We start from the raw sequence: 20,586 nt of genomic DNA, 5'->3' as shown, positions 1-20,586 counted from the left end.
AATAAATGTGAAAAGACCTTAAAAAAAATTTTTTTTTAACACAAGAAATTTCACATAGCTCTGTTACTGTGATCACAGATATAATACTTTTCTGGGCCTCAGGCTTCACATCTACTAAAATGGGGTTGATAAAAAACATATCTCGGTGGTTGTGGTATGCTGTGTGGCACACAGTAGAAGCTCAGTAAATGAAGGCTATCATTATCCGTGTAAAGTTGATGGTGAGATACCTACCTTTCAGGATTCTTGATCTCTTCAGTGACATAGTTGAGGGTGTCCCAGCCCGAGTAGGAGAACAGAGCTGAGTACAGTGCTAGGGCAATGTCACCCATTGCAAATGATGAACCCTCAAAGGAATTCTCAAAGTGATTCGAGGCTCCTGGAACCCAGAGAACATGGAAAGGCAGAAGAATTAGTGACCTCCCCAACCTCAAGGTCATCCAGTAAAGGAATAGAAAAGTATCATTAACAGCAGGTGAGTAGCTTAGAACACCTTTGGCAGCAAGGCTATCAGTGAAGGAACAGGGATCAGAAAGACATCTACAGTGATGGGCCAAATGCAGGGCACAGAATGGGGATCTTGACGGGAAGGCCCCAAGGTGGATTCCTAGGAGAAGGGCTGGAGAACAGGAGTGATGCAGTTCTGTCCTGCCCTGCAAGCTGCCCAATTCTGCCTCCTTTCTAACACCAGACTGAGCTGATCCAGGGTGGAGGAAGGGCAAGGCTCAATATGCCCAGGTCATCAGAGTAGTTCAGGCCTCGATACTGGAGAGGAGTGGGTATAAAGAGTTCTTTTCTGCCCTTGCTCACTCCCAAGGGGACAACAGTCAGAGCCACAGCATTGGGGCTTGACAATCTGCAAAAGCCATCTCCCAGTGCACGGCTGTCAGCCCCTTTGCCAAGATCATCCTCCACCGGGAAGCAGTATGCATAGGAGTTAAAGGACAGGCTTCGGGATTAGTGCCTGGGTACAGATTTCAGCTCCACTACTTAATAGGTAGGGTCTTCGGCAAGATACTTAATTCTGAAGCCTCAGTTTTTTTCATCTATAAAATGGGAATAATAGGGCCTATCAAATGAGATAATGCACAAAGAGGGCTTAGAGGATTGTGACACAGAAAATGGTTAACAAGTATTAGTTGATATTATTTCTTACCCTGGCCAAGTCTAACAATGCCTGCGATGATGATACCGATCAGAGCCAGTACTTTAGCATAGGTGGAAAAGTCTTGTACCTTTGTTCCCCACTTGACATAGGCACAGTTAATGAAGGTTAAGAGACCTGAAAGAAAAACAATACTGACTGGTGACTGACTGCACCATCCAGATGGCCTTACACTCCCAAGCAATTTTTCCAGTACCAGTAATAAGTGTTGGGCTCAGACCTGCACTGCACTGGAAACCCCACCCAGAATGTCCTCACTATTATGCAAAAGAACTTGCTGAGCACCTATATACCCAGTACCACCTATATACACAGTACCACACACACACACACACACACACACACACACACACTGAGCGAGATGACACAAATGGGAGCCGCAAAACAAAGTAAATGTGGATTTGCTTACATACAAAAGTGCTCACAGCAGTGGGAGGCAACTGGTAGCTGTAGGGAATTAGGATGTGTTCTCTGAAAAGTCATGGTTTCTTCCCACTCTTCACCCTCCTACCCCCTCATATGGGCTCTAGGACCCAGGACACTGATGCTGTGGTATTACTATTAACCTTAACAAGTCCTGTTGTGATTTATCCAATGTCTGGGCCAGCAGGTCAGGACTTGTAGCCAGGGCTTAGGATGGAGGCCAGACTTCCTGATATTGCCTGCCAGCTGAGCTGCTTGTTTTTGCGCTTGGAAAGATTCTTGGAACAGAGATTCCTACGGAATGGGGACAGGGCATTTTTCCTGGCTGAACAACAAAAAAATGAGAGCCACAAACAGTCCTCAAGTCCTTCCCCTGAGGTAGAGGTAATCCCTTTACTGGGTTGAGCTTCAGTAAAGTTCATTCATGGATTGCCCTTAGAACCAGAGTTCTTAACCTAGGGCTTCCACAAAGCCTGGAATGTTTTGTAAAGTGTTATGTAGGAATAGCCAAAGTATATGCATTTTTCTAAGAAAAGGGTTCGTAGCTTTTGTCAGAACCTCAGAGAAATCCATCACCCTCTACACACAAAAAAAGTTACAATCCACTTCAGAGAAAGAAATTCAAGAAGGGAAGCCCACACATGCTGTGAGGTTGACCGACAGCACCAGGATGTGGCAGGGAAGAGTCACAAGATATAATTCTGAAACTCAGCAGAATGTCACTCAACCACCCCCCCACCCCCCACCCCACCCCCACCCCCCCCGCCGCCAACCTTTACACGGGCAGGCACATCCCCACTGTGTGCATCGCTTCACTGCTCCTTCCTTCCCGGCTCAGCAACTGGAGCGCAAGGACAGCTTAACAGTCCTTCTCACAAAGGGCAAGGTCAGAATCAGCCTGCCTTTCCAGTGGAGAAAGCGAGGCCCCGTGCTGGGCCTGCCTGCTTCAGGCCACCAACACGGTCAGGAAGTATTCCCTGTCTTAGTTCTGGCAGTGGCGTGTCCTTCAGTGTCCCTAGATCTCCTGTTTTGTTGTGTCCTAGCCTCATCACACTGGCCAAAGGCTACTTCATCCTGAGAAGCAGGAAAGAGCAGCCTCTCAGAATAGCGGTCCTTTCTTCTGTCTCTTTCTCTCCCTTACCTTGTAACCTTCCTATTCTACTCATCCTAGCAAAAGGACATTTCTGTCCCATGGAAGCACTTGCATTTCTGCCTAATAAAAGAGACAACAAACAATCAACTCTTATCACAGGGCTGGGCAAAACATGTACCTGTAACTTCTCAGTGCCGTGTGTGTGTGTGTGTGTGTGTGTGTGTGTGTGTGTGTGTGTGTGTGTGTTGATTTCATAAAGGAAGGGAGAGAGAGAGCGAGAAACATCAATGATGAGAGAATCACTGATCAGCTGCCTCCTGCATGCCCCACACTAGGGATCAAGCCCACAACTGGGGCATGTGCCCTGACCAGGAATCGAACCGTGACCTCCTGGTCCATAAGTCAACTCTCAACCACTAACCCACACCAACTGGGCATTTTATTTTTTTTTTTCACCAATGCTGTTAATAATTAAAGACAGAAGCATACAGTCTCCACAAGCACCCTACAAAATGGCTAAAGTGTCTTTATCTCACCCTCCACAAATCTTTCATATCTGTTGATCCTCCTCAGCTAGTCACCCATCCTTTATGCCCCACTGTACTTCTGCCTCTAGCCCTTCTCTTCCTCCTGTAACCCTTCCCCTAACCCCTGGGATTATGCTTCTGTTTTACAAATGGAACCCAGGGAAAACTGATGCTGCCAGAAAATCCATGCTTAGCCATCAGAGTGACCTTGGGCCATAATCCCAAACGGGAGTAGGCTGGGACTAGTTCTGGTTCAGAATCAGTCTGTAGCCCTTTGCCATGGGTTCTGCTCTCAGTTCTGCCCTTTGTTATAACAAATTCTGAAATGAAAATACATGGATTGTTTACATTTTAGTCCCCTACTGCTTCTCTACTCCATCCATTTGTATCCCTCCTTTAACCCACCAGTCACCGCCCACCCACACTCCACCTTCTTTCTCAGCCACTGTCCCACCATATTGCCATGATCTACTCTCTGTATTGAGCACAGGGGCTTGGTTTTAATGGAGAAGGGAATCCTATGGAAAGAAATCAGAAAGCAGAGGAACTGCCTAAAGAAAGCACCTTCTCCCAAACCCAGCTTCCTCCAGGGCCTCTTGGCCATGAAACAGGAAATGGTATGGCAAGCAGCAGTGCTGACTGGGCTCTCTGTCCCCAGTCAGCGGATACAGCTGACCGGAGGCCCCACCTCCTGCTTCAGAAGCAGGGAAAGTGGGGGGAGGACCATGGAGTTAGAATTTAGAGGCAGCTTCAAGTTAATCTCAAGGACAGAGATGCCCTACCCTCCTATCTCTAGGTGCAATTCAGTCTCCACCCAACACTGACCCAAGTCCACAGGAAGTCGGGCTGAAATCACTTTGGACCCTTGACTCAGCTGCAGTTCCATTCCTGCTTTGACACCTGCTTTGGATAAAGGAGAAGCTGTGAAGAAGTCACTACTATAAGCATCTAAACCCAGTCTCCATGGGCTCCTGGAGTAGTTCAGCCACTAAGGCCCAGCATCAACTCTGGAACTAAAAGCCAGGAAAGAACCGCCTAAATAGATCCAGAACAGAACGAAGCTTGCAGGCCCATTCAGAATCAGGTACCCAGATTTAGTGTAGATGCCCAAACTAAGAAGTCCCTGAAAAAGAATGATAAACCTATAATTCTCCCAGCACCGAGTTTTAAATACATACAATGTAACACACAAAATTTAGGCCACTATTGAGTCCATTTTCTGTTTCAAATGCCCAGGGACTATAAAATCTCAATACTTAACTAGCAAAATCATTCCTTTTTTTTTTTTTATTATGTTTTTATTGATTTCAGAGAAAGGGAGAGAGATAGAAACATCAATGATGAGAGAGAATCATCCATCAGCTGCCTCCTACTGGAGATCAAGCCCGCAACCTGGGCATGTGCCTGACTAGGAATTGAACTGGCAATCTCCAGGTTCATGGATCAACACTCAACCACTGAGCCACACCAGCCGGGCTCATTCCATTTTTTTAAAAGAGATCAATAGCTCTTCTTTCCACTAACCCAAAAACACATTTCTCGCCATTTCTACTCAGTAGTCCTAGGCCTCTCCTCTGGAGCTACACTGAATCAAGCTAAAGCCGCTTCCACATAAGGGCCCTTCTTATCATTAAATGTTTACATCCTGTCCCCCTTGAGTCTTCCCTCTTTCAGGCTAATAATCCAGTTTCTTCAATCTCTTGTGTGACAAATATGGCTTCCAGACTATTCACCATCCCAGTTCTCTCCTCTGCATTTACAACACTTCACTTTGTCAGTGTCTCCCTGAAAACGTGAGATACACACAGGAAACTACAGACAATTTGCAGACTGTGGAGTTGCAGTTTGAATTCACTGTCAACTACAACTCCCTTTTTCCCCACCTGAAACTGATGAACTTTCCCCTCTCCTTTAATGGGCCTATAAAAATGAATTTTTTAAAAATCCCCAAATATGGCACTTCACATTCCTTTGTGAATTTCTAGGCATCTGTCCCATCTGCCTTAATTTTGTCAGTTCAAATGCCTTCCATTTCAAATACAAAATTGAAGGCATTTGAACTAACTTCACTGGATAAAAATGTTGACCAGTATAGGCAGAGCCCTGTAATCTATTGCGATAGACCCTCCTGTATGCTGGTATTATTCCAGAACATCAATCAGGAATCCACCAAACTATTCTGAGTCCACCTTTTTCCAGCTGGTCAACAAGAATATCATGAGAGTTTGCCAAGAACCTCTCTGAAAACTGTGTACACATGTCTCTGTTCTAACAATCTAACAATGCTATCAAATGATTCAAATAAAATTAGTACATATGTATACTAGATTGTTCATAACTATATCATTGTAACTGTCAAAAATTAGAAACAAACCAAATGCCTATCAACAGTAGAGTGGCTAAATCAATACAGTGGAATACTAAACAGCAGTGAGAATAATCCACCTACTACACACACAAAAATACGGATGAACCATGCCCAGCCAGCCAGTGGTACCTCGGTTCCCGCACCTCCTGAGAGCTGTGAACAGTCTGGCGGGCCGGGCCCTCAGGAAGGATCCGGAAGGACCCTGCCCCTGGCCTGCCTGCTGCCAATCGCTATGAGAGTGTGGCCTCCTGCCTGGGGTCTCGGCACCGTCTCTGCACTTTTCTCTGGGAGAAAGGACACTGCCCCACCACCTGGGCCCATACCACCACCTGAGCCCACACCACCACCACCTGGGCCCACACCACCACCTGGCCACACTGCTGCCTTGTCCCAGGATGGAGGCTTTTGGGCCCTCGGACCCTGACCCCACTCAGCCAAGTGTCTTTCTATGTTTCTGGGGGTCATGGGGGGATAGACACCTGAGCGTGTGGGTCAATGTCTGCATGTGGGAATAAACTGCCCACTGCTATATATATATGAACTTCACAAACATATTAAGTGAACAAGCCAGACACAGAAGAGTACATACCCTTTATATCCATTTACATAAAAACAGGCAAAACTAATCTATACTACTAGAAGTCGGAACAGTGACTTATTTCCCTTTGTGTGTGTTTGGTGGGACAGAGGGGAGTGACCAGGAGGAACACAGGAAGGGCTCGAGGGCTGCTTTCATGACGTAGATGCCAGTTACATGTGTGTTCAATTTGTGAAAATTCATCAAGCTGTACACTTATAATGTGTACTGCTTCTTGGTGTATATTGCATTTTAATAAAAATTAAAGTGAACAAAACACAAGGTTAGCTTAGCATGGCTTGTTTTTAGTGAATCTATACAGGTTACTGGAGATTCTCCTTTCCTCTCAAACTTTGCTAATCAAGTGAACCTAGAATTTGGGCAGGAATCAACTTCAAAGAGTCAGTGCAGCATGCTCCGAATCCACCTCTTCCTCTTCCTTGTGGTGGGCAGAACAAGGCCCTGGGAGGCAGAAGAATCAGTGTCAGAGTGATGTGATGTGATTGATGTGAGGTGAGGTGAGGTGAGGTGAGGTGAGGTGAGGTGAGGTGAGGTGAGGTGAGGTGATGTGAGGTGAAGAAAGACTTGACCAGCTACTGCTGGCTTTGAAGATGAAACAGGTCCATGAGCTAAGGAATGTGGGCAGCCTCTAAAAGCTACAAAAGGCAAGAAAATGGATTCTCCTCTAGGCACTGCTGACACCTTAATTTTGCCCAGTGAGACCCAGTGAAGACTTCGACCTATGGAATGGTTAAGATAATAAATTTGTGCTCTAACTGGTTTGGCTCAGTGGATAGAGCATTGGCCTGCAAACTGAAAGGTCCCAGGTTCGATTCCAGTCAAGGGCATGTACCTTGGTTACGGGCACATCCCCAGTAGGGGGTGTGCAGGAGGCAGCTCATTGATGTTTCTAACTCTCTATTCTTCTCCCTTCCTCTCTGTAAAAAATCAATAACATATATATTTTTTAAAAGATAATAAATTTGTGTTGCTTTAAGCCAATAATTGGTGGTATTTGTTATAGCCTAATACATCGCTCGACAGCTTCATTTCACACCCTTCCTGTTCTCCCAGATCCTGGAGATGCCAGGATTCTGTCATCTCAACTAATTCTAAATCCTTTCCAATTGTCTGCAAGTGGATAGTTAGAGACATTTAAAGCAATGACATGCTTTATTACTACCTGCTTAATGCTCTTGGCCTTGCGTTTTTGTTGGCCTACATCTGGTAGCCTGCTGTTGTTGTTGTTTTAATTTAACCCTTTCTAGGTTAGCAATCCCCTGCTAGGAAATATTTAGTGTAGAAATACTATTATTACTAAATATTACTAAATACTAATATTTAGTGTAGAAATACTAGTGAAGAAAACTAGGCTTTCTGGCCACCAACTACTTTCATGTAACTAACTACCATTCCCTTCCTGTTCTCACTCTGCACATTCCTCTAGAGCAGCAGTTCTCAACCTGTGGGTCACGACCCCTTTGGGGGTCGAACTACCCTTTCACAGGCATCATCTAAGACCATGGGAAAACACATCTATAATTACATATTGTTTTTGTGATTAATCACTATGCTTTAATTATGTTCAATTTGTAACAATGAAATTGGGGGTCACCACAACATGAGGAACTGTATTAAAGGGTCGCGGCAACAGGAAGGTTGAGAACCACTGCTCTAGAGCATTTTATTGTCCGTCCTCAGTCTTTTCTTCAGACCTTAGCTTATGCTGGGCATTAACCTTCAGGGCACCCTTCTTGCAGTTCTGGGCCACCCCTATATTTAGTCTTAGTTATGTCACCTCTCACCTTCTTCTTTCTAAAACTCTAAGCTTATCAAAAAGCAATGTGTTCAATCACATTGGTTTCTTCAGATGACTCTCCTTTTCTTCCTAAATAAGATAATTTTCAACTATTTTATCAGAATTTCACTTTAAAGAAGCTCCTGGTCTTTTTTCTTTTAATCCCTGGCTATGAAATTATAATTCCTTGCCCTGAACTTTTCTGCATCCCTTTGCCTAGAATTTAGAGTGTATTTCAGAGGAAACCTAGCATTTCTTTTTCTGGGAGGTACAAAAATTGAACAAGCAAAGTCACTTCCTCACAAGGATTCCTCATTTCCCTGGTTATGTTTAATAATAATAATAATAAATAAGTCCTAGGCCCTAACCGGTTTGGCTCAGTGGATGGAGCGCCAGCCTGCGGACTGAAGGGTCCCAGGTTCGATTCTGGTCAAGGGCATGTACCTTGGTTGCGGGCACATCCCCAGTAGGGGGTGTGCAGGAGGCAGCTGATCGATGATTCTCTCTCATCGATGTTTCTAACTCTCTATCCCTCTCCCTTCCTCTCTGTAAAAAAATCAATACAATATATTTGCCGAAACCGGTTTGGCTCAGTGGATATAGCGTCGGCCTGCGGACTGAGAGGTCCCAGGTTCGATTCCGGTCAAGGGCATGTACCTGGGTTGCGGGCATATCCCCAGTGGGAGATGTGCAGGAGGCAGCTGATCGATGATTCTCTCTCATCGATGTTTCTAACTCTCTATCTCTCTCCCTTCCTCTCTGTAAAAAATCAATAAAATATATTTAAAAAATAAAAATAAAATAAAAAAATAATAATAATAAATAAGTCCTTATCCTTTAGAGCAGTGGTTCTCAACCTTCTGGCCCTTTAAATACAGTTCCTCATGTTGTGACCCAACCATAAAATTATTTTCATTGCTACTTCATAACTGTAATGTTGCTACTGTTATGAATCGTAATGTAAATATCTGATATGCAGGATGGTCTTAGGCGACCCCTGTGAAAGGGTCGTTCGACCGCCAAAAGGGTCGTGACCCACAGGTTGAGAACCGCTGCTTTAGAGATTGCTATTGAAGCCTGTACAGGTTCAATGGCTTGATGTCTTGGATTTACCTTAAATAATCTAGTGCGGTGGCACCTTGCTAGTGCGTGTGTCAGAATCGGAGATAACCCATACCCTTCTCGGTTCCTGTTCTCTGTGCCCTGAGGGCCCACAGACCAGGGGAACCCCAAGAGTAGGAGGCAGATGTGAAGGAGAGCAGGTCTGAGGGTCCAACTGTCACTGCCAAGCATTCACAGCAAGATTCAGAGGAGGATAGGCCCAAGAGTAAGGGCGTCCAAAGAGAACAAGCAATTAAAAAAAATGTTTCAACATGGAAAATGCCAAACAGGAAAATAAAAAAAAGGATGAAAAGGAGCAAGGTGCTAATAAAGGAGAGCCTTGGCTTCCCTTTGGAAGCTGGTGAATATTGTGTGCCTGGAGAAAATCATGGGTGGCTCCCTCCTGGGCAGCCCATCCTGCAGTGTAGATGGGATGGGGGCAGAGGCATGGAGAGCCACAGGCAAGGGTGAGACAAAAGAATATGGAAAGGATTGGAAAGATATGAGACAGCTAATGGAAAACATGAGGGAGAGCAGTCAAGTCAAAGTCTGTGAGCAGTTAGCACTGACCCCCGCACCATCACCATCACGATGAATTTTGCCTTAATGCCTTGAATCCTGATGTTCTCCCTGAAGTTAATAGGGAGACACACCTGCTTCCTAAACATACATGTTCGTGATGTACCTTCATTGTGACCCTTTTGGTGTTGCTTGTTTCCAGTGGGTCTCCTTTTACCAGTTTCTAACTGAATGTTGTGTTTTGACCCAATTTGTAAGTTTCTGTCAGCAGGGGAGTTTACCTATTGCATGGAAAGATGCTCATTACATACTGTGAAGTTAATAAAGCAGTTTTAAAAAGCAAATAATAGCCCTAACTGGTTTGGCTCAGTGGATACAGCGTCGGCCTGTGGACTCAAGGGTCCCAGGTTTGATTCCGGTCAAGGGCATGTACCTTGGTTGTGACACAACCCTGGTGGGGAGTGTGCAGGAGGCAGCTGATCAATGTTTCTCTCTCATCGATGTTTCTAACTCTCTATTCCTCTCCCTTCCTCTCTGTAAAAATATCAATAAAATATATTTTTTTAAAAAAGCAAATAATAATAATATATCTAGTGGGGTAAGGCTGGGGAAGTTGGAGTATAGATAAAACAATGTTGATTGTCATTCATGAACCCTGGGAGTTCATCATATTGTTCACTCTACTTTTGGATATGTTTGAAAGTTTCCATAATAAACCTTCAAAAAAAGTCTCAGATATTTTTTTTAAAAAGCCTCATCCAAAGCCTCATTTATTGATTTTAGAGAGCAAGGGAGGTAGGAAGGGAGGGAGGGAGGGAGGGAGGGAGGGAGGGAGGGAGGGAGGGAGGGAGGGAAACATCAATGTGAAATAGAAATATCAATCGGTTGCCTCCCAAACAAACCCAACCAGGGATTGAACCCACAGCCTTTTTGGTGTACAGGAGGATGCCCCAACCATCTGAGTCACCCAATCAGAGCCATAATAAACCATTTTTAAAAAATTTATAGAGGTACTGCTTTTAATAGAATGCAATTAACTTTAGTAAAAGATGCTCAGGGACTTGAGGTTTCTATCACTACCATATTTTCCCTTTTGTACAAACTTTATAATCTTTAGTAAGAAAGCAAAATAGTCTCCCTCTGATCTGACAGTGTGCAGTCTATGTCCACACTTACATCATTCCTACCTCTTTTTGCTTTTATCCTCTTGTTCTGTTCACCATGCTTCTTCCCTTAGGGTGAGGATTTATTTCCATGCACTATTGCTATGAGAGACCTTCAAAAAAATTCTCTAAGTGGATCCTGAGAGCTTCTGACAACACCATGTAATAATTCTTCTCAATGTAAGCAGATAGGATTAACAGAGGCTGGTGTCTGTGCCTTTCTAAGAGATGGGCCACATATCTGTAACTTCCGTTTAGCTTCCATAAGAAGAAACACACCTTCAGGCAAAACTGGAAGCAGAACTGGCTGGTACTGTTCATTACATTCGCAGGGGAAGTAAAATCCTTCGACAGGTCTCTGTGTGTTAGTGTAGTGAAATTTCCCTCTCACTGCAATCAAAAGAATCAGAACCTGACCTTGCCCAGAGAGTAGGCATCCCTTATTATAGCAGGTCCTCGTACAAGCACATCTCTCTTTGATATACACACATTAGTCTCAGCTCTTCTGGCAAATCCATCATTTTTGAATAAAATATACTCTTTCATGTCATATTCTAATCAAATATGAAATTGTTTCTACCTTGCATTGAAAGTAAAAAACAAATAAGTTTATTGGCCTTAAATGTTTATATATGTGAGTCTAAAACATCACTACCCATCTTCTATCCTATTTTCTACAAATGCATTACTGAGCAAATTTTTCATCTTTATTCTCCTTTCTATATAATACCTCAAAGCCTCCAAAATACCCAGATTTATACTATAATCTGTGCATTTTCTCCTTTCCTTTAAAATTTCAGTTTAAAGTTTATAAAACACATCTCTTCCAATCCCTAAAAAATCTACTCTGTCCCTTGCCAGAGTCCACCTTTCTGGTAGCTTAGCATTTACAATCAGGCAGTCTGCTCTCTGTCCTTCTTTTCCTTCACATACACAGCCTTCAGTTGACAGTGAGATGAAAATTCTACCTGCCACTCACTTCACTATCTTGAATTTCAAAGTCACATGACACACCTCAGGTGTCTTCTGACTAGTGACGCCATTCATCCCACAGGAATTAGCAGGATAGAGGTCTGTAGGCTTAACTGGTGTGAATAAGCTTTTCATCATATGTTGTTCAAGAAAAACCGCACATGCCCGGCTGGCATGGCTCAGTGGTTGAGCATCAACCTATGAAATAGGAGGTTACAGTTCGATTCCCAATCAGGGCACGTGCCCAGGTTGCAGGCTCGGTCTCCAGTGGAGGGCGTGCAGGAGGCAGCCAATCAATGATTCTCTCTCATCATTGATGTTTCTATTTCTCTCTCCCCCTCCTTTCCTCTCTCTGAAATCAATAAAAATATATCTTTTTAAAAAAATATATTTTATTGATTTTTCACAGAGAGGAAGGGAGAGGGATAGAGAGTTAGAAACATCGATGAGAGAGGAACATCGATCAGCTGCCTCCTGCACTCCTCCTACTGGGGATGTGCCTGCAACCAAGGTACATGCCCTTGGCTGGAATCAAACCTGGGACCTTTCAGTTCACAGGCCGATGCTCTATCCACTGAGCCAAACCTGTTAGAGCAATAAAAATATATCTAAAAAAAAAAAAAAAACACGTCTCTGCCATTAGGCAGGTCTACATATACTCAGAGTCACATTGCTCAGGGGACAGCCACGCCCCTTAATCGGTATGCCCAGGCCTGCTAGTACCCATATGTCTCCAGAATACTCTACCACTGCTGTTTCCACAGAAGGATCAGATTTGTATTCCCTGAAAAAGTCTCAGCTCTGTTGCCTAAAGCCAAACATTGCAAGTTTTTTCTCCTTTTCTGTACTGCCTGTTTTGTTTGTGTTCCCTAAAGCTGGTTTAGGATACTCTCTACACCTCACAATTCACTTTCCCTTCCTGGCTCCCTTGAGGTATTGTTTCTTCCATTCTTTGTAGGTGCTTTTATAACTCTCAGAAAGCAGACCTCAAACTCTTACCTTTTCTGGCTAGAGAACCATTTCGCTTCCTCGGGCACCATGGTTGAGAGCCTCTGGGTCACTGAATCAGATGCCTCCTATTCTGCCTCCTGGAACTCAGTCAGCACTTTAGTTGCAGTGGCTCCGTTCCACTCCGAGGGAGCAAGCAGGCAGTCTGTGCTGGAGGGTCTCATTAAACCACTCCGGTGCTCCCTTCTCAAAGCTGGCTAGTCCTTCCTGGTTTGCTCAGCTAGGTTCCACTGAGGTCCTCAGAAACAAGACCCCAAGGCTGAGTGAGCACCAGGATCTCCTGAGGAGTGTTAACCTACAGCTTTGGGGTTCCACCTCAGGAGTCCGGATGCAGGGGTCTGTGGCAGGGTTCCCAGGGAAAGTTGATGACCTGCCTGCTTCAGGTGTGCTACCTTAAGTAATTACATACAGAACTAAACCCTTCACTTAACTCAGCGCTTCTCTATCCTGGCTGCACATTGGCCTCACTTGACAAGCTTTAACAAAGTCCAATGCTCAGGCCCCACCCAGGCAATGAGGTCAGAAACTGGAGGGGAACCCTGGCATCAGCATGTTTTCCAAGCTCCCCAGGTGATCCTAAAGCACAGTGACAATTGAGAAGCTCTCTTCCCAAGCTCCCCATCAGTTCTCCTCGGCAGCGACTTTCTACTTCTTCATTTCACATCCTCCAAGCCAGTTCTCACTCCTCTACCCAGTGGTGCCGATCTATTTGGTTGTGGGAATGGGGAGGGAGAGAAAGGGACCATGAGTATTTTTTAAACCTCCCAGGTAATTTCAATGTATAACCAGGGTTGGGATTCCTTCCCCAACTTCCTCTAGGCTCTTCTGAGGCAGAGAGAAAGAGAACATATAAAGGAAGAGACCAAGGGTGAACCCCTGAAGAGCCTTGAGGATCAACCAGCGCAGGACTCTACATCCTCACTGTTGATGGAAGTTTGCTCCAAAGTGCACACTGACCCCACATCAGAAAGAACCCAAGGCTCTGACTCCAGCTTCTTTGTTGCTGTGAATGTGGAACATGAAATAAAAGTTTCCCCACCATGAACTTACAATGACTCTTGGGAAAACCCCTCCGGGAGCAATAACCAGTTTCCAAGAATAAAGTGCAAAGGGCAAATATCAGATGGGGGCCCAGTATCTGGCTGTTCCATCTCATTAGCCACAAGGACACGAAGTCAGTCATTCTAGCACCAGGAAAAGCTGCAGGGGACATGTGGCCAAAGCTCTCAGACAAATATACAGAGATCCGAAGTCCTTTATAGTCCCCAAAGAGTTAGCAGACTCAGTATAAACTGTCTACCTTCCCCTCTGCCCAATTCTTACAACTACCCCCCTTCCCCCACTACCACCACCACCACCCTGAGAGCCAAAAGCACTCAGCCCCTCTCAGCTAAGCTGAATCTGGAAACATATCTTCTGTTCATTCACCCAATCAACATTTCTTGAAGCACCTGCCACATGCAAGTCACTAAGGTCAAGTGTCAGGGACACAAAGACTCAGTAGTCTCTGTTCACAGGGGACCCTGGAGATGTGTTGCTGGCTGACTGGTATAACAGGCAGATTGAAGACACAGGAGGTAAAATCTCTTGTCAGCGAAAGGCAAGAAACTAGACAAAAAAACTAGACCATGTGATGGACAAGTGTAAGCAGGAACAGAATGACCCAACGCTGCTAGCAGTGGGCCAAAGCATGTCAGCTCCGAAGAAAGGGCCGTTGGGTGGAGCTGGACTTCTGGACACCTAACCCTGACTCCTGAAAAGAGGAAGGAGAGTCTCAGCCTTCCTTTCCGACTTCAGAGCTAGTGTAAAAGTAAAAGTAGGTGTGTTATCTTTATCTTACAATTAAGAAAACTGAAGTCACTCAGGCCAGCTCCAAAGCTTGTGTACATTCCACTACCCCATGTGCCTTCCTGTTTGGATTCAGGGATGTGAGCCTGGGAGTGGGATTATCTCCCCTCAGGTAATGGCTGCAGGGATCTGGAGCAACCTCAAAGAACTCTGGAAAAACAGAATAACCAGCCTCAGGAAGGGCCATCTGCATACCTCTCTGGTTGGGAAGGGTCCTTCCAAACTCAGAATTAGTTAATCCACCCACCAAGCATGTACTGGGCACCCACTGTGATCCAGGCCTGTACAGGCTCTGTGATTAATACCCAGGCCCCAGCCCTCACAGAAAAGTGAACATGGGCAATTATAAGAATGAAAGTCACTGCCAGGTAACCCATCCAGCCTGGGGCAGTGAAGGGGTGCAGATGGGTACCAGGACCACTGTTACTGGCATGGAGGCTGGTACTGGGTTTGGGGGAGGGAGAAAGAATTTCTGGCAGAAAGGGCAACATGTGATTACCCTGACAATAAAGTCAGAAGTGAGTAAAGTCACCCATGCGCACCCAAAAAATGTACGTAAGCCAGCAATTTCCTCTCTCTCTCTCTCTCTCTCTCTCTCTCTCTCTCTCTCTCTCTCTCTCTCTCTCTCCTCTTTTGTTATGTTAATCCTTCACCCAAAGATATTTTCCCATTGATTCTTTTAGAGAGAGTGGAAGGGAAGGGGAGAGACAGAGAGAGAAAAACATCGATGTGAGAGATACGTTAATTGGTTGCCTCCCGCACACGCCCCAAGCCCTTGACTAGAATTGAACCCAGGACCCTTCAGTCTGCAGGCTCTATCCACTGAGCCAAAGCAGCTAGGGCCCGCAAGAATTTTTTAAATATGCAATATCTGACTATTTAGTCAAGGACACTGACCTCTTTTCCCTTAGACCAGCAGTTCTCAACCTGTGGGTCTCGATCCCTTTGGGGGTTGAACGCCCCTTTCACAGGGGTCACTAAGACCATCGAAAAACACATATATAATTACATATTGTTTTTGTGATTAATCACTATGCTTTAATTATGTTCAATTTGTAACAATGAAATTGGAGTCACCACAACATGAGGAACTGTATTAAAGGGTCACGGCATTAGGAAGGTTGAGAACCACTGCCTTAGATTGTCAAATAAAATAAAAAAATTACAACAAACACAACAGCCATCTGGTTTGAATGCATCAAAATTATACCTATTTTTTGGTCAGATCGGCAAAAAATATATCTTTTGGTGTGCCACATAATTTTAGTAATTAGTTTATGTGTGCCATGAAAAAGGTTGAAAATCACTGACCTACATAATAATTGGTGATTTTTAGGACTGTTGCAATGCTAGCCTATCTAGAGCTGTAATTCATCAGCAGTTCTAAATGAAGATTATACCTATAGAGGGACAGTAAGCCACTCTGAAAAAAGCAGAAAACTTTATTTGCTCTCTTGAAATTATCACTGATTGAATAGAAAAAGGTGAAAGTATGGCATAAATAGAGATCCCGCCTCTATGAGATAGAGACCCCATTATAGAGATGAGGAAACTGAGGCTAATAAATGTAACCTGTCTGATTCCATGCTCTTAACCACCATGACTGCTGCCTCCCAAGGAATGAGGGTATCCTCTGCACTGCTCAATGGAGAGAAATGCTGACTCAAGGCACCCAAGCACTCAACCATGGAGAACACCTTATTGCAGGGTAAAGATATTTCACCCACCCTAGCCGGTTTGGCTCAGTGGGTAGAGGGTCAGTCTGCGGACTGAAGGGCCCAGGTTTGATTCTGGCCAAGGGCACATGCCCAGGTTGTGGGCTCAATCCCCAGTAGGGGCCGTGCAGGAGAGAGCCAATCAATGATTCTCTCTCATCAGTAATGTTTCTATCTCTCTCTCCCTCTCCCTTCCTTTCTGAAATCAATAAAAAATATATTTAAAAAATAAAAGCAATTTCATCCAACTGTTTCAGAAAATACCCCCAAACCAAGCTAAGGCAGGCTTAAGTCTTTTCCATAAACTCCTCCCTTAACCTCGGTCCCTCCCTCTACCTCTGTATTTCCTACCTTAAACTCAATACTGTAGCCCACCCTGAACTCCTTACAGCATCTTGAAGATGTCTTTCTTTCTTGTCTACAAGTTTTCATACATTCTGTTCTTGCTGCCTGAGAGGCTCCTCTCCCCTCTCTACTCTTGGTTAATTTTTCTTCACCATTCAGGTATCATGTTAAACTTCCTTAAGGAGAGTTTCTAAACTCCCAGGCTAGTTCAGGTCTCCTCCTGTGGCTCCTTGCATCTCACAAATCACAACACTCATCATCATCCATTGTAATCTTGTGTAGTGTTGCCTATCCTAGCCTTCTACTAGCGCGCGCGCACACACACACACACACACCGACAGCTCCCCATAAAGACAATGATCAGTGCTGGGAGGATGGCAAGCACTTCATGAATATTTGGTGAATGCTCATCTCCAGCCCCATCTCTTTCTTGAACTCCAAATAGGCACATCTGCCTACTATCTTGCAAATACATTTCAAATTCAACATGATTTGCATCCCCCTCCTTGTAAATTATGCCAGCACCTACTGATTGCCCAAGCCAGAAACCACATCTCTTCATTCAGGGAACATTTATTGAGTTCCTCTCTTTGTTTCTTTGCTGGGGATACAGTGGATCATAAGACAGGTTCACCGTCTATATGGCACAGAACTTACAGGCTGGTGAACATCACCTACCTCTTCCTTATGCCAGACATCCCAATAAATGTCATTGGTTATACTGATTATAACTTCTAAATCACTCTCCCAGCCTTAGCCAGTTTGGCTCAGTGAATAGAGCGTGGGCCTGGGACTGGAAAGTCCCGGGTTCAGTTCTAGTCAAGGGTATATGCCAGGGTTGTGGGCTCAATCCCCAGTAGGGGACAGGCAGGAGGCAGCCAATCAATGATTCTCTCTCATCATTAATGTTTCTATCTCTCTCACCCTCTCCCTTCCTCTCTAAAATCAATAGAAATATTTATTTTTAAAAATAATAATAATAGGGGAGAAACCAAGATGGCAGGATAGGTAAACACGGGAAATTGCTGCCTCCCACAACAACTTCAAAAATACAACAAAAGACAAAACAGACATCATCCAGAACTACAGGAAGGCTGGATGGGTGGAAATTCTACAACTAGGAGGAAAGAGAAAAGCACACTGAGACTCAGAGGAGCTGCGGAAGTAAAGTGCAGAGGTACGGAGGCTCGAGCGCGTGTGCGAAAAGGGGCTGGCACCTGAGGACGCAGCTGTCCTTTTGAATCGGGAGGGAGTCACAAGCTCCCGACTGCTCTGAACCCCAGTTCCGGGAAGTCTCTGGGGACCCAGGACTCATACGGGGAGAAACTGGACTGTCTGGCTGTGGGCAGAACTCAGAACTTTAGGGCGGCTTTCCCTCAGAGGTGCTTGCAGCAATTACCGGGACACTGAGACTCGGGGCCCATTAGGGCAGGGCTGAGGATCAGCCATAGCTGTTTGTTCCGCCCTGTTGATTCCCTGAGACCCCGCCCCACCCAGGCTGTGGCAGAGGCTTTTGCATATGAATGCCCTAGCCCTTTGCAATCTAAAAATTACCTAACAAATTGCAGCTGGGCCAGACAGACCCAGAACTTCCAAGAGAAGGCCCAAGGCCCCACAGCAGCTTGCACTGCTTCACAGCTGGGCCTCATCTGGGCACCTCCAAACCCCAAAAAAGGAAGGGGAATCTGCAGATCTCTTCCTAGCTCCTGCTGGGTAGCCTCAGGCAGAGGCTAAATTAGCACCTCCTTAGATCCAAGAGCCAGTGTACCCAGTGGTCAGAGTGGGACCATCCAGATTACAACTCCTCAGATCCATAAGGGACACACTCAGGGGGCAGACTCCATGAGCACCAAAGCCCCACTGAAGCAAGTCTTGCCCCAGAAGGGTGTCTCCAGCACAGAAGTTCTCCCACTGCAGACACAGCTGATTCTCACAGCCAATTGGCCTGGAGGTCAATTCCTCCCAGTGATACCTACAACAATCAAGGCTTAACTACAACAAGACTGTGCACAAAGCCAACAAAGGGGTGCACCAAGAGTGTCTACCTCAGGTAACTCGGGAGGCTGAGCCACTGGGTCCTATAGGACACCCAGCACACAAAACCACTCTACCAACACAGGGAAGCATAAAAAATGTGGAGACAAAGAAACAGATCACAAATGACAGAAATGGAGGAAAGCAAACGACTGGATATAGAGTTCAAAACCACACTTATAAGGTTTTTCAAGAATTTTCTGGAAACCGCCGATAAATTTAGTGAGACCCTGGAGGATATGAAAAAAGACCAACTAGAAATTAAGCATACACTGACTGAAATAAAGAATAATATACAGAGATCCAATAGCAGACAAGAGGATCCCAAGAGTCAAGTCAAAGATTTGAAATATGAAGAAACAAAAAATACCCAACCGGAAAAGCAAAAAGAAAAAAGAATCCAAAAATATGAAGACAGAGTAAGGAACCTCTGGGACAGCTTCAAGCATACCAACATCTGAATTATAGGGATGCCAGAAGAAGAGAGACAGCAAGATATTGAAAACCTATTTGAAGAAATAATGACAGAAAACTTCCCCTACCTGGTGAAAGAAATAGACTTCCAAGTCCAGGAAGTGCAGAGGACCCCAAACAAAAGGAATCCAAAGAGGACCACACCAAGACACAGCATAATTAAAATGCCAAGAGCAAAAGACAAAGAGAGAATCTTAAAAGCAACAAGAGAAAAACAGTCAGTTACCTACAAGGGAGTACCCATATGACTGTCAGCTGATTTCTCAACAGAAACTATGCAGGCCAGAAGGGAGTGGCAAGAAATATTCAAAGTGATGAATAGCAAGAACCTACAACCAAGATTACTTTATCCAGCAAAACTATCATTCAGAATTGAAGGTCAGATAAAGAGCTTCACAGATAAGAAAAAGCTAAAGGAGTTCATCACCACCAAACCAGCATTATATGAAATGCTGAAAGGTATTCTTTAAGAAGAGGAAGAAGAAAAAGGTAAAGATACAAATTATGAACAGCAAATACATATCTATCAACAAGTGAATCTAAAAATCAAGTGAATAAAAAATCTGATGAACAGAGTAAACTGGTGAATATAATAGAACCAGGGGCATGGAAAGGGAGTGGACTGACAATTCTTGGGGAGAAAAGGGTGTGGGGGTGCAGGAAGAGACTGGACAAATATCGTGCACCTATGGATGAGGACAGTGTAGCAGTGGGGGGTAAGGGCAGAGGGTGGGATGGGAACCGGGCGGAGGGGAGCTATGGGGGGGAAAAAGAGGAACAAATGTAATAATCTGAACAATAAAGATTTAATTAAAAATAATAATAATAGCCCTAGCCGGCTTGGCTCAGTGGGTAGAGCGTCGGCCTGAAGACTGAAGGGTCCCAGGTTCGATTCTGGCCAAGGGCACATGCCTGGGTTGCAGGCTCGATCCCCAGTAGAGGGTGTGCAGGAGGCAGCCAATCAATGATTCTCTGTCATCATTGATGTTTCTATCTCTCTCTCCTTCTCCCTTCCTCTCTGAAATCAATAAAGAAATACATTTAAAAATAATAATAATAATAATAATAATATTTCACTCTCCCATCTGTCCTTTCCCAGAAACATCATCTCCTGAATAAGCCATACCCCGACTGCCGTTGCCCTAATTCAGACTTTTGTCATTTCCTGCCTGGATTTCCAGGAGAGCTTCCTATCAGGGTCTCCGCCTCCAGCCTTGCTCTTCTGTCCCAACCCAGCTACATCGTTCCCCTGCTTAGAAGCCTTCAATGACTCCTCACATGCTTTAAAATAAAATCTAAACCCTCTAGGAAGGTTTGTCTCCTGCTTTAGCCCCTTGCCTCCCTTTGTTCCCTCAATCCCACAATCCTCCACACACACCCCACACTCCATTCTTCTCATCTTTGTGCCTTTACATTGCCTTTCCCTGTATCTAGAATGTCCTTGCCCTTTCCTCAT

General features: G+C 44.8%; 1 protein-coding gene across 2 annotated transcripts in view; it reads right to left on the bottom strand.

Annotated features, from left to right (window-relative positions):
- Positions 1–20,586, bottom strand: part of SLC7A7 (solute carrier family 7 member 7) — a 33,718-nt gene that overhangs the window by 3,929 nt on the left and 9,203 nt on the right. For both annotated transcript variants that reach the window (XM_036356052.1, XM_036356045.1), the window contains exons 3-4: positions 1,157–1,282; positions 235–379 (exon numbers count right to left, since the gene is read on the bottom strand). In XM_036356052.1, the coding sequence (XP_036211945.1) occupies positions 235–379; positions 1,157–1,282 (271 nt within the window). The remainder of the gene's footprint in view (positions 1–234; positions 380–1,156; positions 1,283–20,586) is intronic.

Source organism: Myotis myotis, unplaced genomic scaffold (assembly GCF_014108235.1).
Source record: "Myotis myotis isolate mMyoMyo1 unplaced genomic scaffold, mMyoMyo1.p scaffold_m19_p_1, whole genome shotgun sequence".
In the NCBI taxonomy this organism is placed as follows: Eukaryota; Metazoa; Chordata; class Mammalia; order Chiroptera; family Vespertilionidae; genus Myotis; species Myotis myotis.
The sequence above is the reverse complement of the archived record's forward strand: the minus strand, read 5'-3'. Positions and strand labels throughout refer to the sequence as shown.